At 42.1% G+C, this 20,274-nt stretch overlaps 1 protein-coding gene across 1 annotated transcript; it reads right to left on the bottom strand.

Annotated features, from left to right (window-relative positions):
• Window positions 1–928: 928 nt before the first annotated feature.
• On the bottom strand, window positions 929–3,934 carry LOC147608542 (pentatricopeptide repeat-containing protein At5g27110-like). The gene has a single exon (XM_086788983.1). It carries the CDS (start codon window positions 3,713–3,715, stop codon window positions 977–979), a length of 2,739 nt encoding a protein of 912 aa, XP_086645109.1. The 5' UTR covers window positions 3,716–3,934; the 3' UTR covers window positions 929–976.
• Window positions 3,935–20,274: the final 16,340 nt, after the last annotated feature.

The following is a 20,274-nucleotide window of genomic DNA, read 5'->3' as shown; positions in this document are numbered from 1 at the left end:
TTTTCTAAGGTTTTATTTTAGTATGTAATGATTAATGCTTGAAAAAGTTAAAGAAATGATGACCCTCCTTGCCCCTTCTATTTGCCAGCATTCACCCATATCCTTTCTATTTAAGGTCTCACAATTCTCTATAAAAGGACTCAAGGGCTCATTATACAAGGAGGGAGGAGGGGGAGGGGCGGGGGCTCATGTACTGGGGTTGTATTAATTAAATGCCACGTCAGTGGCATTTAATCAATACAGCATAACTTGCCAGACTGCCATGTTTACATTTGGACAATCACCCATATGCTATTGCACATGTGGAGTCCCACTCATGCTAATTTGCCTATCCAACACCTCCCTGGCATGGCTGCCTGGCCAAGGCTTCAACAAACTGCAAGTGCATCTCATTCTCCTCCACTAAGACTGCATGTGCCTGGGTGCCACACCCAAGAACTAGAAAACTTCAATTGAGTCTCGCCCAGGTTACTAAATGTCTTGAGAACTGCAGGACTGTCGACAAAAACGATTAAGCACCTACCATTGGTCTGGCACCTCCTTACAAAGTACTAACCTTTGACGAGAATCCTTATATTAGGAACACTCCTAATAAACTCCTGCCCTTCATGCACTATATGTGCTTAGATAAATCACTGAACCTCTCTTTGTAAAATCCAAAGCAATCCTTTGCATGAAAGAGTCAGAAGGATAGATGACACTCAGAATTCCTGTACTTCCTTGGCCATGTATGCTTAGACCAACATCCACCAGCTCCAAGGTGGGCTTTGATCCTCCCTATGGACACCCTCTGGTGGAACATACTCCAGGAAATAAACTATGGAATTCACTAAAGCAAAAACTCCAACTAGGGCATGGAAGTAGAATGTGGAAATCCCCACTTCCAATTTTCAGAACCTAATATTACTAGAATGAGCAAAGCTAAGTCTTTACAATGAATCTGTTAGATTTGTTGAAAGTATACATATTGTTGTTGTTACAGACTTGGTTTTCTCATTGTGTTCTCTAGAATTTCAACGTCACTCCTACCAGCTGCAGAATAGATGTTGGAAAGCATTATGTAAGTTGCAGCATTCTCCGGTTCTAATTCGAGAATATGCATTGCCACGAACTCTCCTCCCTTCACATCATTATTCATTTGACAAGCACCAAGTAAAGTTGACCATGTCATAGCATTAGGTGGAAAAGCCATCCTCTTTATCAATTCCTCTGCCTCATCCAACCTTCCAATCCTTCCAAGTAGATCGACCATACAATTACAATGGTCCACAATCAGTAAAATGCCCGGATCTTGACTGATAGAGCCAAAAACATGATAAGCCTCATTTACCAGACCCGCATGGCTGCAAGCAGAAAGTAATTTGATAAGTGTGGTTCTATTCGGTGCCACTTGATTGAAGAGGTATAAGGCGGTTTTTCCCTCCCCGTGAAAAGCACATGCTTCAATCATTGCAGTCCAAGCAAACACTCCTTTAAAACTTAATTGGTCAAAAACTATCCATGCATCTGTCAAATTGCCACAATTTGCATACATGTTCATGAGAGCAGTCTTGACCACATCATCTAGTTCGGAACCAGCTCCCATATGTGATAAGCAAGCATGAATTTTTGAGCCTTCAACTAGTACTCCATAGCTGCCGCATAAATTCAAAATGCTCACAATAGTAACATTATCAGGCATTACCCCTTCCTGATGCATTTGCCAATACACTCGGATAGTCTCCTCTCCCTGTTCGTGCTGCGTACATACCGCAATCATCCCATTCCAAGATATTGCATTCCTCTCTAACATTCGGCCAAACACAGTCCGGGCATTCTCCAACTTGCCACACTTTCCATACATGGTAACAAGGGCATTCTGCACATCAATTTCTGACTCAAGTTTACTGCCTGCAATACACGCATGCATATGCATACCTCCAGCTAAAGTCGCTTCGTTTGCAAATGCAGTAAAAATGCTGACAAGGGCAACCTTGTCAGGCAAAACTCCTTCCATCATCATTTGATAAGAGAGTTCTATTGCATCAATGTACTGCCCATTTTGGTCATATGCTGCAATCAAGGCAGTCCATAGACTAACGTCCAACTTTGGCAATGTGTTGAAAACGTTCCGAGCATCCTCTAGCCTACCTCTTTTGCCATACATATTGACAATACCGGCCCTGAGACTCACATCAGAGTCCAACTCATTGTTTACAATGCAAGAGTGCATCCTCTTGCATTCAACCACAGTAGCCTGGCTTGCACAGACAGGAAGAATGTTGACAAATGTGACCTTGTCTGGAATCACCCCTTCGCATAGCATTTGTTCAAAGAGTTGAAGGGCCTCCAACCCATGTGCTCTATGGGCATGAGATGCAATCAGGGCATTCCACGTGACTACATTCCGGTTAGTGATGAGCTTGTCGAATACTAAATGAGCCTCTCCCAAGCTACCACACTTGCCATACATGTTTAAGAGGGATGTTCCCACCATGATATCCGACTCATATCCGTTGTGCTTAATGAGAGCATGCATCTGCTTGCCTTCTATCAATGTCGCCTGGCCAACACATGCCTCAAGGATGGTGACAAAAGTTGTTTGGTCTGGTTTCACCCCCTCTCTTTTCATTTTCTCAAAGAGTTCAAGAGCATCCGTGCCCTGCCCATTTTGGACATATGTGGCAATCATGGCATTCCAAATGATGGCATCCTCCTTCAACACACCATCAAACAATCGCCTTGCATTTAGTGTACTTCCACATTTGCCATACATATTGACTAGGGCAGTGGCCATGTATATATTCAACTTTAAACCTACACCTACAATTTGAGCATGTGTCTGAATGCCCTTTATTAGAGCTGTCTCATTAGCGCATGCCGAAAGAACGCTTACAAAAGTAACCTCATTTGCTATGACCCCTTCCTTGTGCATGATCTCATAAAGATGTATGGCATCTTTGCCTTCCCTATGCTGCACATATGCTGCAATCATGGCATTCCACGAGACAACATCCTGTTCGTAAATGCTGTCAAACGTCTTCTGTGCATGCTCGAGTCTACTGCACTTGCCGTACATGTTTACAAGGGCAGTTGCGGCAACAAGGTCACATTCAGATCCGCTTCCAGTGATGCGTGCATGCATGCGCTTGCCAGTGGGCAAGCCCGCTTCAGAAGAGCAGGCGGAAAGGATGCTGGCGAAAATAAATTTGTCTGGGAGACAGCCTTCCAGTTGCATTTGCTCAAACAGTTGGAATGCATGGTTGCTTTTGCCATGCTTGGCACATGATCCTATCACAAAGTTCCATGAAACAGAATCCGCTTCATGCATCCGAACGAAAACAGCGAATGCGTCAGCTGCCTCCCCGGACTTGCCATACATTTGTAGGAGGAGTCTCTGCAGGATCCTGTGTTTCTCGAGCCCATGTGTGATGATGTGACAATGCACGAGCCTGACCTTCAGCAAGGCTTTCAAATTCCCATGCCATCGCAGGAGGGAGGCATATGTGGCCAAGTCAGGGTGCACATCAGGGCAGGCTAGAGTACAAGGAATATTTTTGCAAGAGTCCTGGATATGGTTACCTGCAAGGTTATGTGAAATAATATGGGATGAATGCAAGTTGGGCTCTGTAATGGATATGAACTGACCTGTTGGCCCCTCATGTGACATGCCCATACTGCGCATCCGAAGAGAGGCGCCTAGGCAAGGCAAACCTGGCCATTTCAGTTTGTGCATACCACACGTGACCTTCCATGTCTCAAGTTGTATTGTATGTCGCCCACCATCCGCACAGTCCGTTTCGTATCACTGTGAACGACACCACCTGCTCGGCATTAAACATGCTCATAATCTCATCACTCCATCTATAAACTATAAGATCACCCCCACAACAACACAATTATCTACTCCTTTTGGATCTCATTCAAAATTTTACAAAGACATTCCCATCTTTCATCTTCACATAAAAAGCTAGACTCATCCCATGAGATCTGATATCCCAATAATAAGCAAGCCTCCATCATGGCCTCAGTAGTGCAGCCCCGGGAAATTGTTTTTTCCAACATTCCTCCATGCTTTGACCACACCTTGACAGTAGGTCTCGTGCCAACAAGGTTCTCAATCAAAGCCACAAAAGTATGATCCAATTGTTTTTCCTTGCGGTACCATCTTTGAGTTTTAGGGCCAAATCTAGGAGGACTTTTCTTCTCAATCCAACACCTTACCTGCATCCAACAAATCCACATTAGGGAGAGAACCCTAGTATGCATGAAGCTCTGCCAAGATAATAGGGACATAATAAAGGTATATTCCTCTGCAGATTCTAAATCAGCAAATCCAGCTCCACAGACCTAATTTCATCTACATTACATACAGACCAACACATGCATATACATTTATACATCAACTCAGTATCCTGCAATCCTGTACATGTAGTCTTCAAAAAAATAATTTCATTTCTACTAGTCCATATTTCCCATAAAGGGCAAGTTCTGACAATGTTAAAAACCAACCCACTGAGCTCATCACTGATTGCCCACTTCCCAAGTAGCCAGTCCTCCCAAAAAATTTGCATATTCAGACCCTTTTGTATCCACCTAGTCATTTTGCACCAGGTGCTCCTTAAGACTGGGTAGTCCCAAAACACATGCTTGCCACTTTCTTATAGAAGACCTGCATCTAGGGCAAATGCCACTAGCCATGTTTCTTTTATGCAGCTTATAACCAATAGGAAGTGCCCACATGCAAACCTTCCACAAAAAGACTTGAAATTTCCTAGGAACCTGACAGTTCCATATCAAGTGCCATCTCTTTTTCCAGCTAGAAGCACTCCACTTTACATTCCATATTTTGTCGCAGTACATAACATTAGCATCCCCTTTTCTCATTAATGCATAAATGTCCCTAGTTTTGCCTTCCTTTAATTTGACACCATTAATCTAAGATCAGTCCTTGATCCAGACTGAGATATCAGTGGCTGTGGAGCATAATTCACTATGCAGCAACTCTAGCACCTAAGTCATCAAGTCCCTCTCTTTCCTGGTTAACTGAAACTCCATAGATAATAGATTTATTTCTTTCCACCCAGCTATATCTTTGTCCCAACAGTCAACCAAATATCTAATGCCTAGGTTAATAGGAATAAGCATTCATCACTGAATTGCAAATATCAATTCTCATATGAAAGGGTACTTTCAAGCCTTCCCATTTTTTCAATTTCGCAAACCTGTTTATGGCCCATATGACCAACTGTTTATTAATAAGTCCAACCCCAAAAGGAACCCCAAGGAGTTTAACAATGTGACCCTTTTGTACCACCTCACATCCCCACCTCTGAAGATCAAAATCATTGTCCTCAGTCAAGCTTACGATCCTAGATTTCAGAGAATCATCAGCAAAGCATTGAATGTAATCTTCCCTTCCCTACCAGCTAGCTCTAGTGACAGAATTAGAGGGTGAGAAGCAATGGCAGAAAGTAAGGGAGCTAATGGGCACCCTTGTCTAACTGACCTGTTGATCTCAAAACCCCCTACTATTCTTCCATTGAGAAGCACTTTACAATATCCACCCAAGGAGAGAGTATAAATACAAGTGGCCATTCTAGTACCAAATCCCATTCTTTCCATCACTCTTGTAATAAATGACCACTGCATCCTATCACATAGGCTTTCTCAAGGTCCAATTGCATTATAATACATTTCTACTGAGTTTTAATGACCACAGCTCTACCCACCCAGTAGAGTAGCAAAGATGTTGTCACATAAATATGTTGAGATTCAAGCTCGATGTCAGTGTGAGCCAGCTATGCTATGTGCTGGCAGATTAGGTAGGAACATGTGTGAGACATAAATGACCGCGTGTCCAGCTGGTCATAGTGTGTGGACATTAGCTAGGGTTAGTAGAGTGTGGACACAACTCATTGTGTGGTGTGTGGATTATGGATTAGTGCATTATGCTTTGTGTGAGAGTGGACATGGCTTCCCTCTATGGTTAGGGTTTGCAATATACATTAGGGTTTGCTCCTATGTGTGTGTCTCCTCCTCCTCTACCGTTCTTTCAACATGGTATCAGAGCCTTGTGCTGTTTATTAGGGTTTATGAGTGAGAAGAATGAGAAGAAGAAGCTGTGAAGAGAAGCTGTGAAGCTTGCCATTGGAGCTGTGAAGCTTGGAGCACACCGAATCTTATCAGATCTGAGAGCTTGGCCTACCGGGTAAGGTCTTCTAAACATCCTTGAGCGGATTGCAGGTGAAACAGGCAAAAGCAAAGCAAATTAGAGCAAATCAAAGCAAAGAAAAATTCTGGTTTTTGAAGCTTTCCATTAAAGCTTGGGAACATTGATGTATGGTGGAAATACGTGTGATTCTGGCAAAAGACATATGTATTTGTCAAAGAGGGATGTATTGGCAACCCATGTGCAAGACTTGAACAAAGTTTGGAGCAATTTGGATGTATTTGATTGAGTGAAAATTCTGGTTTTTTGAGCTCTCACAAAACAGTGAAAAAGAAGCCCAAAATTGAAGCATTTGGAGTGTGATTTTGGCTCAAATCCAACCATTGGTGGGTTGCACACATACCTAGGTTTCTTGGGCACTTGTAGCACTCATCAATTATCATCATAAAGCTTCCCAAAGGGCCCTACAGCAGGCGGCGCAGTCCATACAGAGAAAACAGAGCATTTTTCTAGTTTTTTACCTACGAGGAGATTGATTTCTCACTTGGTGCTTGATATCTTCCACAAATTCCTTAGCAATTGGATGCTTTACACCTTGGAGAAGAGGGCTATGTGATTTGTTTGGTCAATGATGGTTAATTGAGCTGGGAATGAGCTGATTAAAACAGGCTGTCCACTGGTTGTAGAGAAACAGAGCATTTTAATCGAGCAATTAATCTTTGGTGTTTTACAATTGGACAAATTCCTCTTACATGGAGTTGATGGACACTATTGCTAAGCCAATGAATGCCTGGTTGCTCAATTTGGTGAAATATTGAAAAAATTAGAGCCAAATCATTACTGGTTTTTCTGGTTTTTCTGGTTTTTCCACAAACAGAGAAAGGGGTTTTCAAAAATTGATAATTACACATGTCAGATGGAGTTGATACTCAACATTGAGGTTCATTAGGTGTCAATGCAAGTTTCCCATACTTGATTACACCATTACATTGTGATTTGGAGCCTTGGAAGGCGTGTCAATTCAGGGTATCCCGCACTGCGTGAGTCAGTTCATCTTGGATGATTACAGGTTGATTTCCTACATCAAATTTGGAGTTTGTTGGCTACCTTGGAGTATCTGGATCATTCATTGGAGTGTGGTTGAGCTGAGGAAGGCTCATTTACATATTTGAAGTGTGCGGAAGGTGTACGCATTGAGCAACATGTCGGACAATCCAGTTCAGATTGTTGGTGAAAAGCTGGATAGGAAGAACTTCCAGGCATGGAAGTACAGGATAAAGAGTTTCTTGAAAGGGAAAGGATTTTGGAATCTCATTACAGGTGCTGAGCCAGAGCCTGAGCTACCTCGGCAACCTACAGAGCAGCAGCTTATTGCTCATAAGCAATGGTCAGAGAGAGCATTCAAAGTGCTGCATTATTTGTCTATATGTATTTCTGATGCTATGCTCATACACATTCAGGATGCTGAGAATCCCAAAGATGCATGGGATACTTTGGTCAAGATGTTTGACACAGATACGAGTGCTCGTAAGTCTCAATTGCGACAGCAGATACACAATGTGAAAAGGAATAAAAGGAGAATACATGATTATGTGCAAGAAATCAAGAAGTTTGCAGATGCATTGGCCACAATAAATGCCCCCATGCCTGATGATGATTTGGTGGATATTACCTTGCGTGGTCTTGGCAAGGAATACAAATCCTTTGATACATCTATCTCAGTGAGGAGTACAGGTCTACCCGACTTCGATGAGTTGGTTTCCCTCTTGTTGGTTGAGGAAATCAAGCTCAGTGATTCATTTCTGGATGCATCTACTAGCCATGATGATGGCAGAAATCAGGCTTTCTACTCGCAGAGAGGCTTTAGAGGCAGGGGGAGATTTGCATCACGTGGACGTGGTGGTAATGGTCGTGGATGGCAGGACAGGCCTCCACAACAGAATTTTCACCCTTCATATGGTGCTCGAGGTGGTCGTGGATATGCACCTCAGCGAGGCAGAGGTACCCCCCCGTGGTCGAGGACGTTGGCAAGGTCAACAAAATTCTATGCAAGATGTGGAATGCCATTATTGTGGCAAATATGGTCATATGGCGAGAGATTGTTTCCGCAAACAGAATGATTTGAGAGGGGGAAGAGCACAACGTGGTGGTCATTATGGTGGAAACTATGCACAACATGGTGGCAACTATGCATCAAGTAGCAATGATGGAACTGCAAATCATTTGTTTGCCATGAAGCATGTTGTGGGTTCTATGACAACAAATGCTGAGAATGATGATACATGGTATATGGACTTAGGAGCATCAAACCATATGACATGTCATGGTGAATGGTTTGAGCACATGAAGCCAATGGATGTCAAAGGCTATGTGGAAACAGGTGATGATACCCAGCATGTCATTACACATGTTGGTGGAAGTGTACCATTGGTCATGCATAATGGTCAGACAAAGTCTATGTCAGATGTGCTGTATGTGCCTTCGATCACTAAAAGCTTGGCCTCAGTTGGTCAAATGGTAGAACAGGGATTACAGGTTAGATTCAATGAGCATGGATGCTTCGTTGAAGACTTCAAACATGGATGTAGAGTGATTGCTAAAGGCAAGAAAGAAGGAAGACTGTTTAAGCTTGGATGCTGGAATTCCTGAGCTAAAATCAGCCATGTTCTCAAAGAGCAAGAATGTGGTACAGGATATTGATATGTGGCACAAGAGGATTGGCCATGTAAATATACAGAGATTAAAGAACATGCAAACAAGAGGCATTGTCAATGGATTGCCTAGGTTCAAATATGATGGACATATGCATGTTTGTGAAGCCCGTCAGTTTGGGAAGCAGGCAAGATTGAGATTTCCTAGAGAAGGAAATATGAGTAACAGGCCACTTGAGATAGTACACAGTGATGTATGGGGTCCTGCACAAAACCCATCTATCAAAGGCAGTTTATACTATGTTACATTCATAGATGATTTCAGCAGGATGACATGGATATACTTTCTAGAGAAGAGTGAAGTGTTGGAAAAATTCATGGATTTCAAAGCTTTTGCAGAAAAGCAGTATGGCTGTTGGATTAAATGTCTGAGGACAGATGGAGGTGGTGAATACACCTCAAAGGCTTTTGAGCATTTCTTGAGGAAGCATGGAATAAGGAGACAATTGACTTGCAGGTATACACCTCAGCAGAATGGTGTGGCTGAGAGAAAGAATAGAGTTATATGTGAAGTGGCAAGGGCAATGCTTAATGAAAAGAGCATGCCAGATTACTATTGGACAGAAGCATGTGCTACTGCAGTGTATATACTGAACAAAACACCTACAGCAGCCATTCATGGAAGCACGCCAGAGATGCGGCTCACAGGTTACAGGCCAGACATTGGACATCTTAAAGTTTTTGGATGCATAGCTTATGTGCATGTGCCTGATGAAAGAAGAAGGAAGTTGGATCCTAAAGCAGAGAAATGTGTATTTGTTGGATATGCACAGGATCAAAAGGCCTACAAGTGTTATAATCCACAAACTAGACAAGTGGTCATCTCACGTGATGTGGTGTTTGATGAGCTTGCTAGTTGGTATAAAGCAAAAGATGAGGGTGTTATTGAGTCACTTGAGGCTGATGTACATGTGAACTTGCCACCACAAGCAAGTTCTAGTTCTACTACTATGTCTGGGCCAGCAGAAGCTGAGAGTAGCAGTGTACGTCCATGGTCAGGACGTTTGAGGCATGAGAGTGTAAGCACTGGGAGTAGTGCTATGGATAAAGGCAAAAAGAAAGTCGAAGGAATTGGAATCACAGGATATGAGTCATCTAGTTCTGAGAGTTTGGATGAGGAGCTTGGCATACCTGTTTTACGCACACCTGGTGCTAGGCAGGACAGATATGTGCCACCACATGCTAGAGTTACAGGGGTACAGAGTGACCCGCATGCATTGCGGAGATCCCAGAGAGTCAGATATCCTGTTGACAGATTGACATATAGAGATTTTGCTATGCACTATGCATACATGACATCTATGGTGAAGCATGTGGAACCTACATGCTATACAGAGGCTATTGGAGAGCATGTATGGGAAAAAGCAATGGATGTGGAGATGGACACATTGGTCCATAATGATACATGGGACTTGGTTGCACTACCAAAGGATAAGAATGTTATTGGATGTAAATGGGTTTACAAAGTAAAGTGCAAATCTGATGGTTCTATTGAGAGACATAAAGCTAGATTGGTAGCAAAGGGTTATGCACAGACCCAAGGATTGGATTATGATGAGACGTTTAGTCCAGTGGCTAAGATGGGCACAGTGAGAGCAGTCATTGCTATGGCTGCAGCTAATGGCTGGGAAATGCATCAGATGGATGTTAAGAATGCATTTCTGAATGGAGATCTACAAGAGGAAGTATACATGGCACAGCCAGAAGGGTATGTACACCCTAGATATCCCACTCACGTATGCAGGTTGAAAAAGGCATTGTATGGTCTAAAGCAAGCACCTCGTGCTTGGAGTGATAAGATGAGCAGATATCTTATCTCACTTGGTTTTCAGATTTCTACAGCAGATTCTTCACTCTATGTGAAGAAGACAGAGCATGGGATTGTGTTACTAGTCATCTATGTGGATGATTTGATTATCACAGGTGATCATAGTGCAGATGTGATGCATGTCAAGAAAGCTTTGAGTGGGCAATTTGACATGAAAGATCTTGGTGAGTTGAGATATTTCCTTGGCATTGAAGTGGTGAAAGATCATGCAGGTACTTGGTTAGTACAGCGCCAATATGCATTGGATATGTTGGCAAAGTATGGCATGACAGGGTGTAAGCCTATGAGTACACCATTGGAGCAAAATGTGAAGTTGCGGGCTGATTATGGCGAGGAATTGGATGATCCTTCTATGTACAGGAAGATGGTTGGTAGTCTCATATACATGACTATCACACGCCTAGATTTGAGTTATGCAGTGGGGCTAGTGAGCCAGTTTATGCAGAGCCCCAGGAAACCACATTTGGATGCAGTGAGACGCATCATGAGATATGTGAAGACCACACCACATTATGGTTTATTTTATGAGAGTGGTAAAAGCTTGGACATACATGGCTACACAGATGCTGATTGGGCAGGTAGCGCATATGACAGGAGGTCTACTAGTGGATATGCTTTTACACTTGGAAGTGCCGTGGTGAGTTGGAGTAGCAAAAAGCAACCTACAGTTGCTTTATCTAGTACACAGAGGCTGAGTACAGAGGTGCAGCCATTGCTACTTGTGAGGCTATATGGTTAAAGAGTCTCTTGGCAGATTTATGTGAGCCTCTTGATGGCAAAGTTGTCATACATTGTGACAACATGAGCAGTATACAGTTGGCAAAGAATCCAGTGTTTCATGCAAGGACCAAACACATAGAGGTCCATTATCACTTTGTCAGAGAGAAGGTGCTGGATGGTTCAGTTGATCTTCAGTATGTGAAGACTGATGAGCAGGTGGCTGATATCTTTACGAAGCCACTTAGCAGGGAGAAGTTTGAGTACTTCCGGACTATGTTGGGAGTACATGGGATGAGCTTGAGGGGGAGTGTTGAAAGTCTTGATATCCCAAGCTCATCTACATCTTCATCGGCAGTACATCATGAGCTTGAGAGGGGCTGTTGAGATTCAAGCTCGATGTCAGTGTGAGCCAGCTATGCTATGTGCTGGCAGATTAGGTAGGAACATGTGTGAGACATAAATGACCGCGTGTCCAGCTGGTCATAGTGTGTGGACATTAGCTAGGGTTAGTAGAGTGTGGACACAACTCATTGTGTGGTGTGTGGATTATGGATTAGTGCATTATGCTTTGTGTGAGAGTGGACATGGCTTCCCTCTATGGTTAGGGTTTGCAATATACATTAGGGTTTGCTCCTGTGTGTGTGTCTCCTCCTCCTCTACCGTTCTTTCAACAAAATAGACCTGCCTTTAATAAATCCATGTTGTTTTTTGGAGACGATCTCTTGCAGCACATGAGTAATTTCTGAGGGCAATCACCTTGGATAAGATTTTATACATCACAGTCAATAAAGTAATAAACATCCAATGCCCAAACCTGCTGTTTGCAAGCTGTCTGTTTAGGAATGAGTTTCACCAGCCCTTCTTTAAAAGCCTTGTCCCAGAGACCCAAGTTAAAAGCTTTCTTACAAATGTCAGCCACCACCTCTTTTAATGAAGGCCAAAAGTTTATGAAAAACTCAGTTGAGAGACCATCCCACCCAAGAGCCTTTTCCCTACCCAGCTTTAGTAGAGCACACCAACACTCATCCATCTCAATATCTCTTTCTAGCCACTTAGCTTTATCAGAATCCATCTTCTGATTAAGAAGCCCAAGCAACCTATTTTCAGCTTGAAACCTCCTCAAGGAGTAGTCTTCTTTCAGATTCAATGTTGAACCTAAGAACTTCACCCATTTCATAGCAAGTGATTTTGTGTCATGTATAGGAATACCATCCTCATCCAGAATGTTCCCCCCATCACTCTATCACCTTTATTCTTGGAGAGTGTAAAAAACCTATTGTCAGAGTTTTTTAAATTAGTGAATAGACTCCTTCTAGTCCAATACTCATGTTCTCTAAAGCATTTATCTTCCTTACCTTTGATGTTAGCCTGACACTTAAGATACAACTCAGTGTCATCAGAGTCCAGCCCTATAGTTTGTCTCTTCAGCAAACAGATCCTCAAGCAATGCAGACAATTTTTTTTCTCACATCTCCTTTCCTCAGCCCTCAGTTTACCCACAGCCCACATGACTCCTTGCATCTCATTGGCAAACTGTTTCCACATGAACCCTCAACTCCCTTTCTCCTTTTTAATTTATTGATGACTACTTCAGTATATTCCACAAAAAGAGGGTCTTTCAGAAGTAAGTTATTCACTCTCAATTTCCTAGTAGGGAAATGAGATAAGTCCATATCAGTCCCATTAAGCTGAGACCAACCCCACATTAGTGGGAGATGGTCAGATACGGTAGAGCTGTAGTCCACTGCCATCGTCAAAGTGTGAGGCACCCACCATGAAGCTTGTTGACTAAAGGGTATTCTATCAATTCTTGATGAGGAGGATAGATATTGAAGGCTAAAATAGGTGTGCCCCGGTTTGTCTCTCCAAATCCCCAAGACACCAACTATCCTTGAGCCCCAAACCCCTTCTAAGATCTTCCCACTTCCCTTTTTCTTTCCTTAATATGCTACCACCACATCTATGAACTGCTCTTTCTACCAAATTAAAATCCCCTAATACAATGCAAGGCACTCGAACATTTACCCCAGCAATCCAATCCTACATACTACTCCTAACCTTATGATTATGAGCCCCATAGACATTAATAACCCATTTTCTTTCACCATCTACTATAATCTCTACAATCAAAATTCTTCCCTCTGGATGATTAGTTATGATACTAGGGTTAAGATCCCTCTTAGCTATAGTCATAACCTCGCTATAGCCTGAATTAATACCGCCATAAAAAACATCCCACTCCCTCAAACTATTTATCCTAGAGATTCTCCCAAAACGATTGTGCTCCTGTACAGCCAAAACAGACAAATCCCAAGACTTCACTAAGTCCCAAAATATGATATTTTTCTTCTTATCTTTGATCCCTTTCCCATTCCACGTGCATCCTTTGAACTCTTTATTATTCATCATGTGAATGTAGTTTCCAGAACCATTTCCACTTCCTCACCTTCCTTCTGACTACTTTGAACAAGATTAATCTCCTTTCTAGTTTCACTCAAAGCCCTATCAGAAAACTGTTCTACCAACAAAGAGTTATCTCTCTCAAGTAGTGGGCTATAAGGGTTAGAGAAGATAATAGAATCCTGATTCTCCCCCCTCCCATTCCTCCTGCTCTCATAACCTCTACTTCTCTGGGCCTTCCTAGCTTCGGCCTTACTCTACCTAACATCAGTTCTGGTTTTAACTTTATCCTAGCCCCCTTCTTTCTTATTCTCCCTAGTTTCTAACACCCCTTCCTTCCCTTTTGAATTAGCTTTCTGAGTCTCCGATGGACCACTCTCCTTGTTGCTTCCCCCCCTATTCACCTCTTTAGGTTCCTCCCTTTTAGATTCCACGACCAGACAATCTTTAGCAATATGCCCAAAAGCCCCACACCCTGAAGCACGCTCTAGGAAATGCACCAAACTTAAGGCTCAATTCCAATTTACTTAGTTGACCTAAGTCAACATCCACAGATTTAGGAGTCTTATTAGAGGGGTTCCATGTGATGTATACATTGTTACCATGTTTTCCTCCTACCTCATCACTAGGGACAAACAACATCGGCGGGGGCCAAGGGTCTGAGCTATGTCGCGCAATGTTGGTCTAGGCCAAGGAGGCAATCCAATCACCTCAACCCAAATCGGGCACGTGTTTTGAAGGCTTTTATTGACATTAAACAAAGGGTCAAAGGGAAAAACATGTATCAACCTTTGACCAAAGAACAAGGGTCCCTTGGCAAATAATTGAGACATAGATTGTCCTTTGATCAACAACACATTGAAAAAACCCTTACCTAGATAGAAAATCTTAAACACATCACAGTCATGCAAGATAGTTTCCTGAAGCCACCTACCTAATTCTCCCTTCGACAGATGTTTACCTGGACAAAACAGAAACACTACACATTGAGAATAACCCTACCTCGCTTCTGATAAAATCTTGGCTCAACTTCAAGCATACCTTACTTTTCACATGGTTACAGAGTCGTTCGTTAAGCCAATAAGGAACACACTTCCGTTTGACGCACTCCACCTCAACCTCCTTACCTCTACGCTTCATCTCCTCCTCTGCCACCGGATCCCAATCTCCCCATCCAATTGCCCCTTCATCCTCACGAAGGAGCCACCTGCTAGAAGCCACCGCCATGCAAGAACAATACGCTGACCACCCGTCGACGTACGTTGGTCATGCACTCACACGAGCTGATGAATATCACCACTCACCCACTCATTATACGCATGCACAACATGTAGGAGATCCGATCGCTCTCAAGCACCCCCTCTCTCTACCATTAAAACCTTACTTTTCAGATGTGCATGTCTTCTTTACACATGTCACAAGTAACCGTTGCATGTTCTTCACACATGTTTTGAGGCAAACATCTTGCATTGATATGTGCATCAATCTCGCGCATGACGATGGAGGTTGTGTACAACTTGTCGTGGTCGTCGAGTTTTATCTTCTTTCGAGGATGCACGCACACTTTGGTGTGGAGTCCTCTGGATAACATGGTGTGCATGGTCGATACTCTAGAAGGCCCCTGGCATGCTCCATCGACATCACCTTTTCTTTGGAGGTGTCTAGATGCGTAATTTCTGCGGGCGGCGGGCGGCTGATGTGTAATGTGGTGTTGCACATCGGTGTTCCAGTTTTGGTATGCAGTTTGATACATGTGCTTCTCTTCTGGGATGTTCTTGAATTCTATATTGACGATGATCTATTTTGTGCTAAGTTTTCCTCAAATTTCCATGGGTGGTTGCAAGATGAGGTTATCTAGTTTCATGTAGTGGGCGCCCTTGGCTTTAGCCAAAAAATAGACATTTTTTCAAGAAGAATAGCTAATCTCTCCTAGTTAGCCAAGGAGTTTCACTTCAAGGTCTTCTAATGAAACATCATATGCAAAGCTGGGCACCTAAAACTATAATCTAATCACATATCCAATAATTGCAAATCCCCTTTTCTTTGGGAACCAAAATTGTATACAGGCCATGTCGGAGGTTTAGACAAGTACAGTGAATGTGAGTAAATTGTATACAGGCCCTGTCGGAGGTTTAGACAAGTACAGTGAATGTGAGTAAATTGCCTATAACTTTTACATTATTGCTCATATGATATTCCCACTTTGCATATCACAAATACAAATAACATACAGCTTAACTTGATTTATCGAGTAATTTTTGATGTGTTCTACTATTTTCTATATTATTTAAAAGGTATTAGAATTGCTAAAAAATACTATTTTGTCCTCCCACCACATCTACCATTTAAAATGCTCAAATTGTATGGATCTAGTAATGATTAGATTGGAAAATATTAGTATAATGTGGGTATAAGGTAAAATTATGAATCTAACGGTTGGATTTTTGTAGATTTACTTTGGAAAATTTGTTATAACTGGTTAGAGGCCCATTAAATCAATTGTAATTTAATTCTAGAAAATCAAATATTGAATCTTTCAATCTAGAAACTCTACGGATCAATACGCTTGTTGCCATGAATGTATTAAAAAAAATTTGGCTTAATTTGAGTATGGGAAGGTCCATTTTCAATCCTCCCAAGTGAAAATTCCCATATTGTGTCCACTCTTCCCTTTTCAAGTCTAAAACCAATCCTAGTTAGGTTTGGAAATCTAGGCTTGGTAAACTTCAAAGCTTAGATATCATTCCATGTGTGAGGCTTGGGTAGGCAAACATCTTATATATGCATGCCACTTTATGTCCACATCAGCTTCGAGAGAATCCACATAAGTAGCTTGCCACCTCACCTTGCCACCTCCACCCTCCATGTCAACATGGTCAACCTAGTTGACTCCCCACCTCATCATCCTAGTCATCATTAATGCCACATCTTCTTGCCACCTTTGCATGCCACCTCGCACTTGGTGACATGACATGTCACATCAACCATAATAGTACCACATGTCAAGAGAATGCCACGTGTCATGCACGCATGTGACACGTGGCACCTCCTTTCCACCTCTCCTAAAAAAAAAACATATTTTTGAAAAAGTTTATTTAGTAATTTAGAGAAATAGAATATAGAATTTTAAATAATAAAATATATATAACTTATTAAATAAAAGAATATATATAACTTATTAAATAAAAGAATTTAAAATCACTAATTTTAAAGGATTATATTTTAGAATTAGATCAATAATATTATTTTTAAAGTTCATGTTATTCAATTTAAAAAAATAATTTTTTGAGAATATATATAACTTATTAAATAAAAGAATATATATAACTTATTAAATAAAAGAATTTAAAATCACTAATTTTAAAGGATTATATTTTGGAATTAGATTAATAATATTATTTTTAAAGTTCATGTTATTCAATTTAAAAAAATAAATTTTTAAGTTTAATATTTCTTGAAAATATTTTGTGTAGAATAAACCTTTAAATAAAATTTAAAAAAAATACATTATAAAAAAATACAGTTATATAATTATAAAATAAAAGATAAATTTATATATCTAATAATTATAAATATTTAGACTTGTTAATAAATATTATTAATAATATTGATTTTTAGTTTATCTTTAATTATCTTTATGTTTATCTTAATTATCCAATCAATCTTAGATAGGAAATCCAATGAGATTTGAAGTGGATAACCTATTTTTCCTATATAATCACATATCTCTAGTACTATCCCACACTTATCTCTAGTACTATCCCATCATTGAGCCTTCATAATTTTTTCTCTCTCTTAGCTTCCTTGAGAATGGGTTCTCAAAGTCGTAGGAGTCGAAAACATGATAGGACTAGACTTCCCCCCTGTCCCACCAAGTTCAAGAGGAGGAGAGGAAAAGGGTAGCTCGTGAGAGAAAGAGAGAGTGGAGAGCACGTCAACGAGCAACACCTTCCGTTGGTGATGATCCAAGCCTTGCTCCTTCTCTTTCACTTCCTCTCCCTCTACCCTCTTCCCCCTCACTACCCCTTAGTTTAGATAATCCACATGAACCCGCCCTTCCTGAGTCCCCTTCTCTTCTACAAGAACCCACCCCCCTCCTTTGGGTGTCCATCCTGTGGATAGGAAAAAACTATTAAAGTCAAGGGCACATCATCGTGCCCATGCAATCTTCCATTCCTATTTCAAAGACCTCACGCCTTCATCACAGGCATGTGTGCTTGATGCTTTGATCGATCTGCCCAACATGGCCAACAGCAGCAGGGCGCTTTCCGACATTGGAGGTCGAAGAGAGAGGAGAGCTGGCATGGCAGTGCTACAAAGTGTTCGTCATTCCTATATAGTTAACAAGAAGAGGAACTCTGCGGACGCTTTGGCTGCTCGACGGGCTATTGTGGCAGCCATAAGTAGTTCCCAAATGAAGGGTAAGGTGAGTGCCACATCTCACATCCTTTCCATAGCACCACACGCACTTAGAGTTGGGTCTATTAGACGACAAAGTTTAGATGCCAATGAGGTTGGTGCTTTGTGGGCGAGTAGTGGTCGTGTAGCTAGGCATGATTGCCTACTAGATGAAACCACTAGAGCCTTGATAGAAAGTTTTTGGGAGGAGAATTGTCGTGCCTCGCCAGTTTTCAAGAAAGCTTTGCGTAAGAGAGTGGCAAGAGGAGTGTTCATCATTGAGCATGGTGCTTGCTTTTTTTAAATGACCCAAACAGAGTTGTATTCTCAGTTTGTGGCTTCGTATCCACAGCTTAAAATTGGGCAAAGGTCATTTGAGGGGTGTAAGCCTTGGTTTGTGAGGTACTCACGTCAGCATGACACATGTTGTTGTCGCTTCTACCATGTTGAGTTCAAACTTTTTTATGATGTGTTCCATTCTCTTAGTGGGCATAGAGAGTTGCCTCGTAGTCCTTGTGATTTCATCCACTCTCTTTTGTGTGCACGCACGGAGGATGCCCAGTTCCATAGGATGCCTTGTGTGGAGAGCAATTGCACATCATGTGGTTCACTTGCACATCTACAGATGGTAGATCTTGATGCAAGTGACCAAGAGATAGTGCCGTGGCAACGTTATGAGTATGTGATACACCAGCTCCAGAGTGGTGGACAGTCCAGGAAGTTGCAGCTCGTGGACAAACATACACCACGTTGTCACTTCACAGCCACATTTAGGGAGCAGATCTACCCCTATATATGGCACAGTCATTGTGCCAAGTGGTAGGATCGTCAGTTCCGAGCATGCCTGGCAAAGTTTCCTATTGGTCTGGTCGTTTCTATGATTGATTTTGTAGAGAGCTATGAAAAGATGCAGGGGGGAAGAGAGCTTGAGCTCTTGCAAGCACACACACACACTCACAAAACCCTAATAGAGAACACACAAGGTGAGAGGCTGAAAATCTTCTTCTCTACTCAACACTCAACACACCATATACAAGAATAAGAGTACACAATAATATGAAAGGTACTCAATCAATACATACACGGGTTCTCTATAGTGTGAACCCGACTAAATGAGCTGGCGCTATAACTATGCCAGTCTCTAGAATGGCTGTCACACAGCCTGTCATCCCACTGGCCGCATATCACCCAAGATCTCACCAACCATGCCAATGGTGTAAGTGTGGGGCCTATCCCCCTCAGTGGCCACCGCCTCACTAGACGAGCTCGATATCTCAACACTCCCCCTCGAGCTCAACTCCATCTCATGTACACCAAGCGAAGCCCTGAATTTGTGGAGCTTCTCTGTACCCAATGCTTTGGTAAAGATGTCAGCTACCTGATCCTCTGTGCTGACATAAACAAGGTCAAGATCTCCTGCCAAGACCTTCTCTCTGACGAAGTGATAGTGGACCTCTATGTGCTTCGTACGAGCATGAAAGATTGGGTTCCTGGCCAACTGTATATTGCTAATGTTGTCACAGAAAATGACAACTTGTCTATCCACCACTGATAGACCCAAATCTGCAAGTAGCTTTCTCAACCAAGCTACCTCACATGCTGCCATAGCAGCTCCTCTGTACTCGATAGAGCAACTGTAGGCTGCTTCTTGCTGCTCCAAGTCACAGCAGCACTCCCCAAAGAAAACATGAAACCACTGGTAGATCTTCTATCTGAGATACTACCAGCCCAATCAGCATCTGTGTACCCATGTACACATATCTCTGTCCCAGTCTCATAGAATAGTCCACAATGCAAAGTAGATTTCACATACCTCAGTATGCGTCTCACTGCATCCAAATGCGGTTTCCATGGAACCTGCATAAACTGACTCACCAACCCAACAGCATAGCTCAAATTTGGTCTCTGGTGATCGTCATATAGATCAAACTTCCTACTATGCTCCTGTACATAGTAGGATCCTCCAAGATCTCTCCTGAATCTGCACTCAACTTGCCATTCTGATCCAATGGCACAGAAATAGGCTTACAGCCTGTCATACCATAGTTGGACAATATGTCCAAGCC

This window comes from Cibotium barometz, chromosome 53 (assembly GCF_041138505.1).
Source record: "Cibotium barometz isolate CiBa-2024 chromosome 53, ASM4113850v1, whole genome shotgun sequence".
Lineage (NCBI taxonomy): Eukaryota > Viridiplantae > Streptophyta > Polypodiopsida > Cyatheales > Cibotiaceae > Cibotium > Cibotium barometz.
The sequence above is the reverse complement of the archived record's forward strand: the minus strand, read 5'-3'. Positions and strand labels throughout refer to the sequence as shown.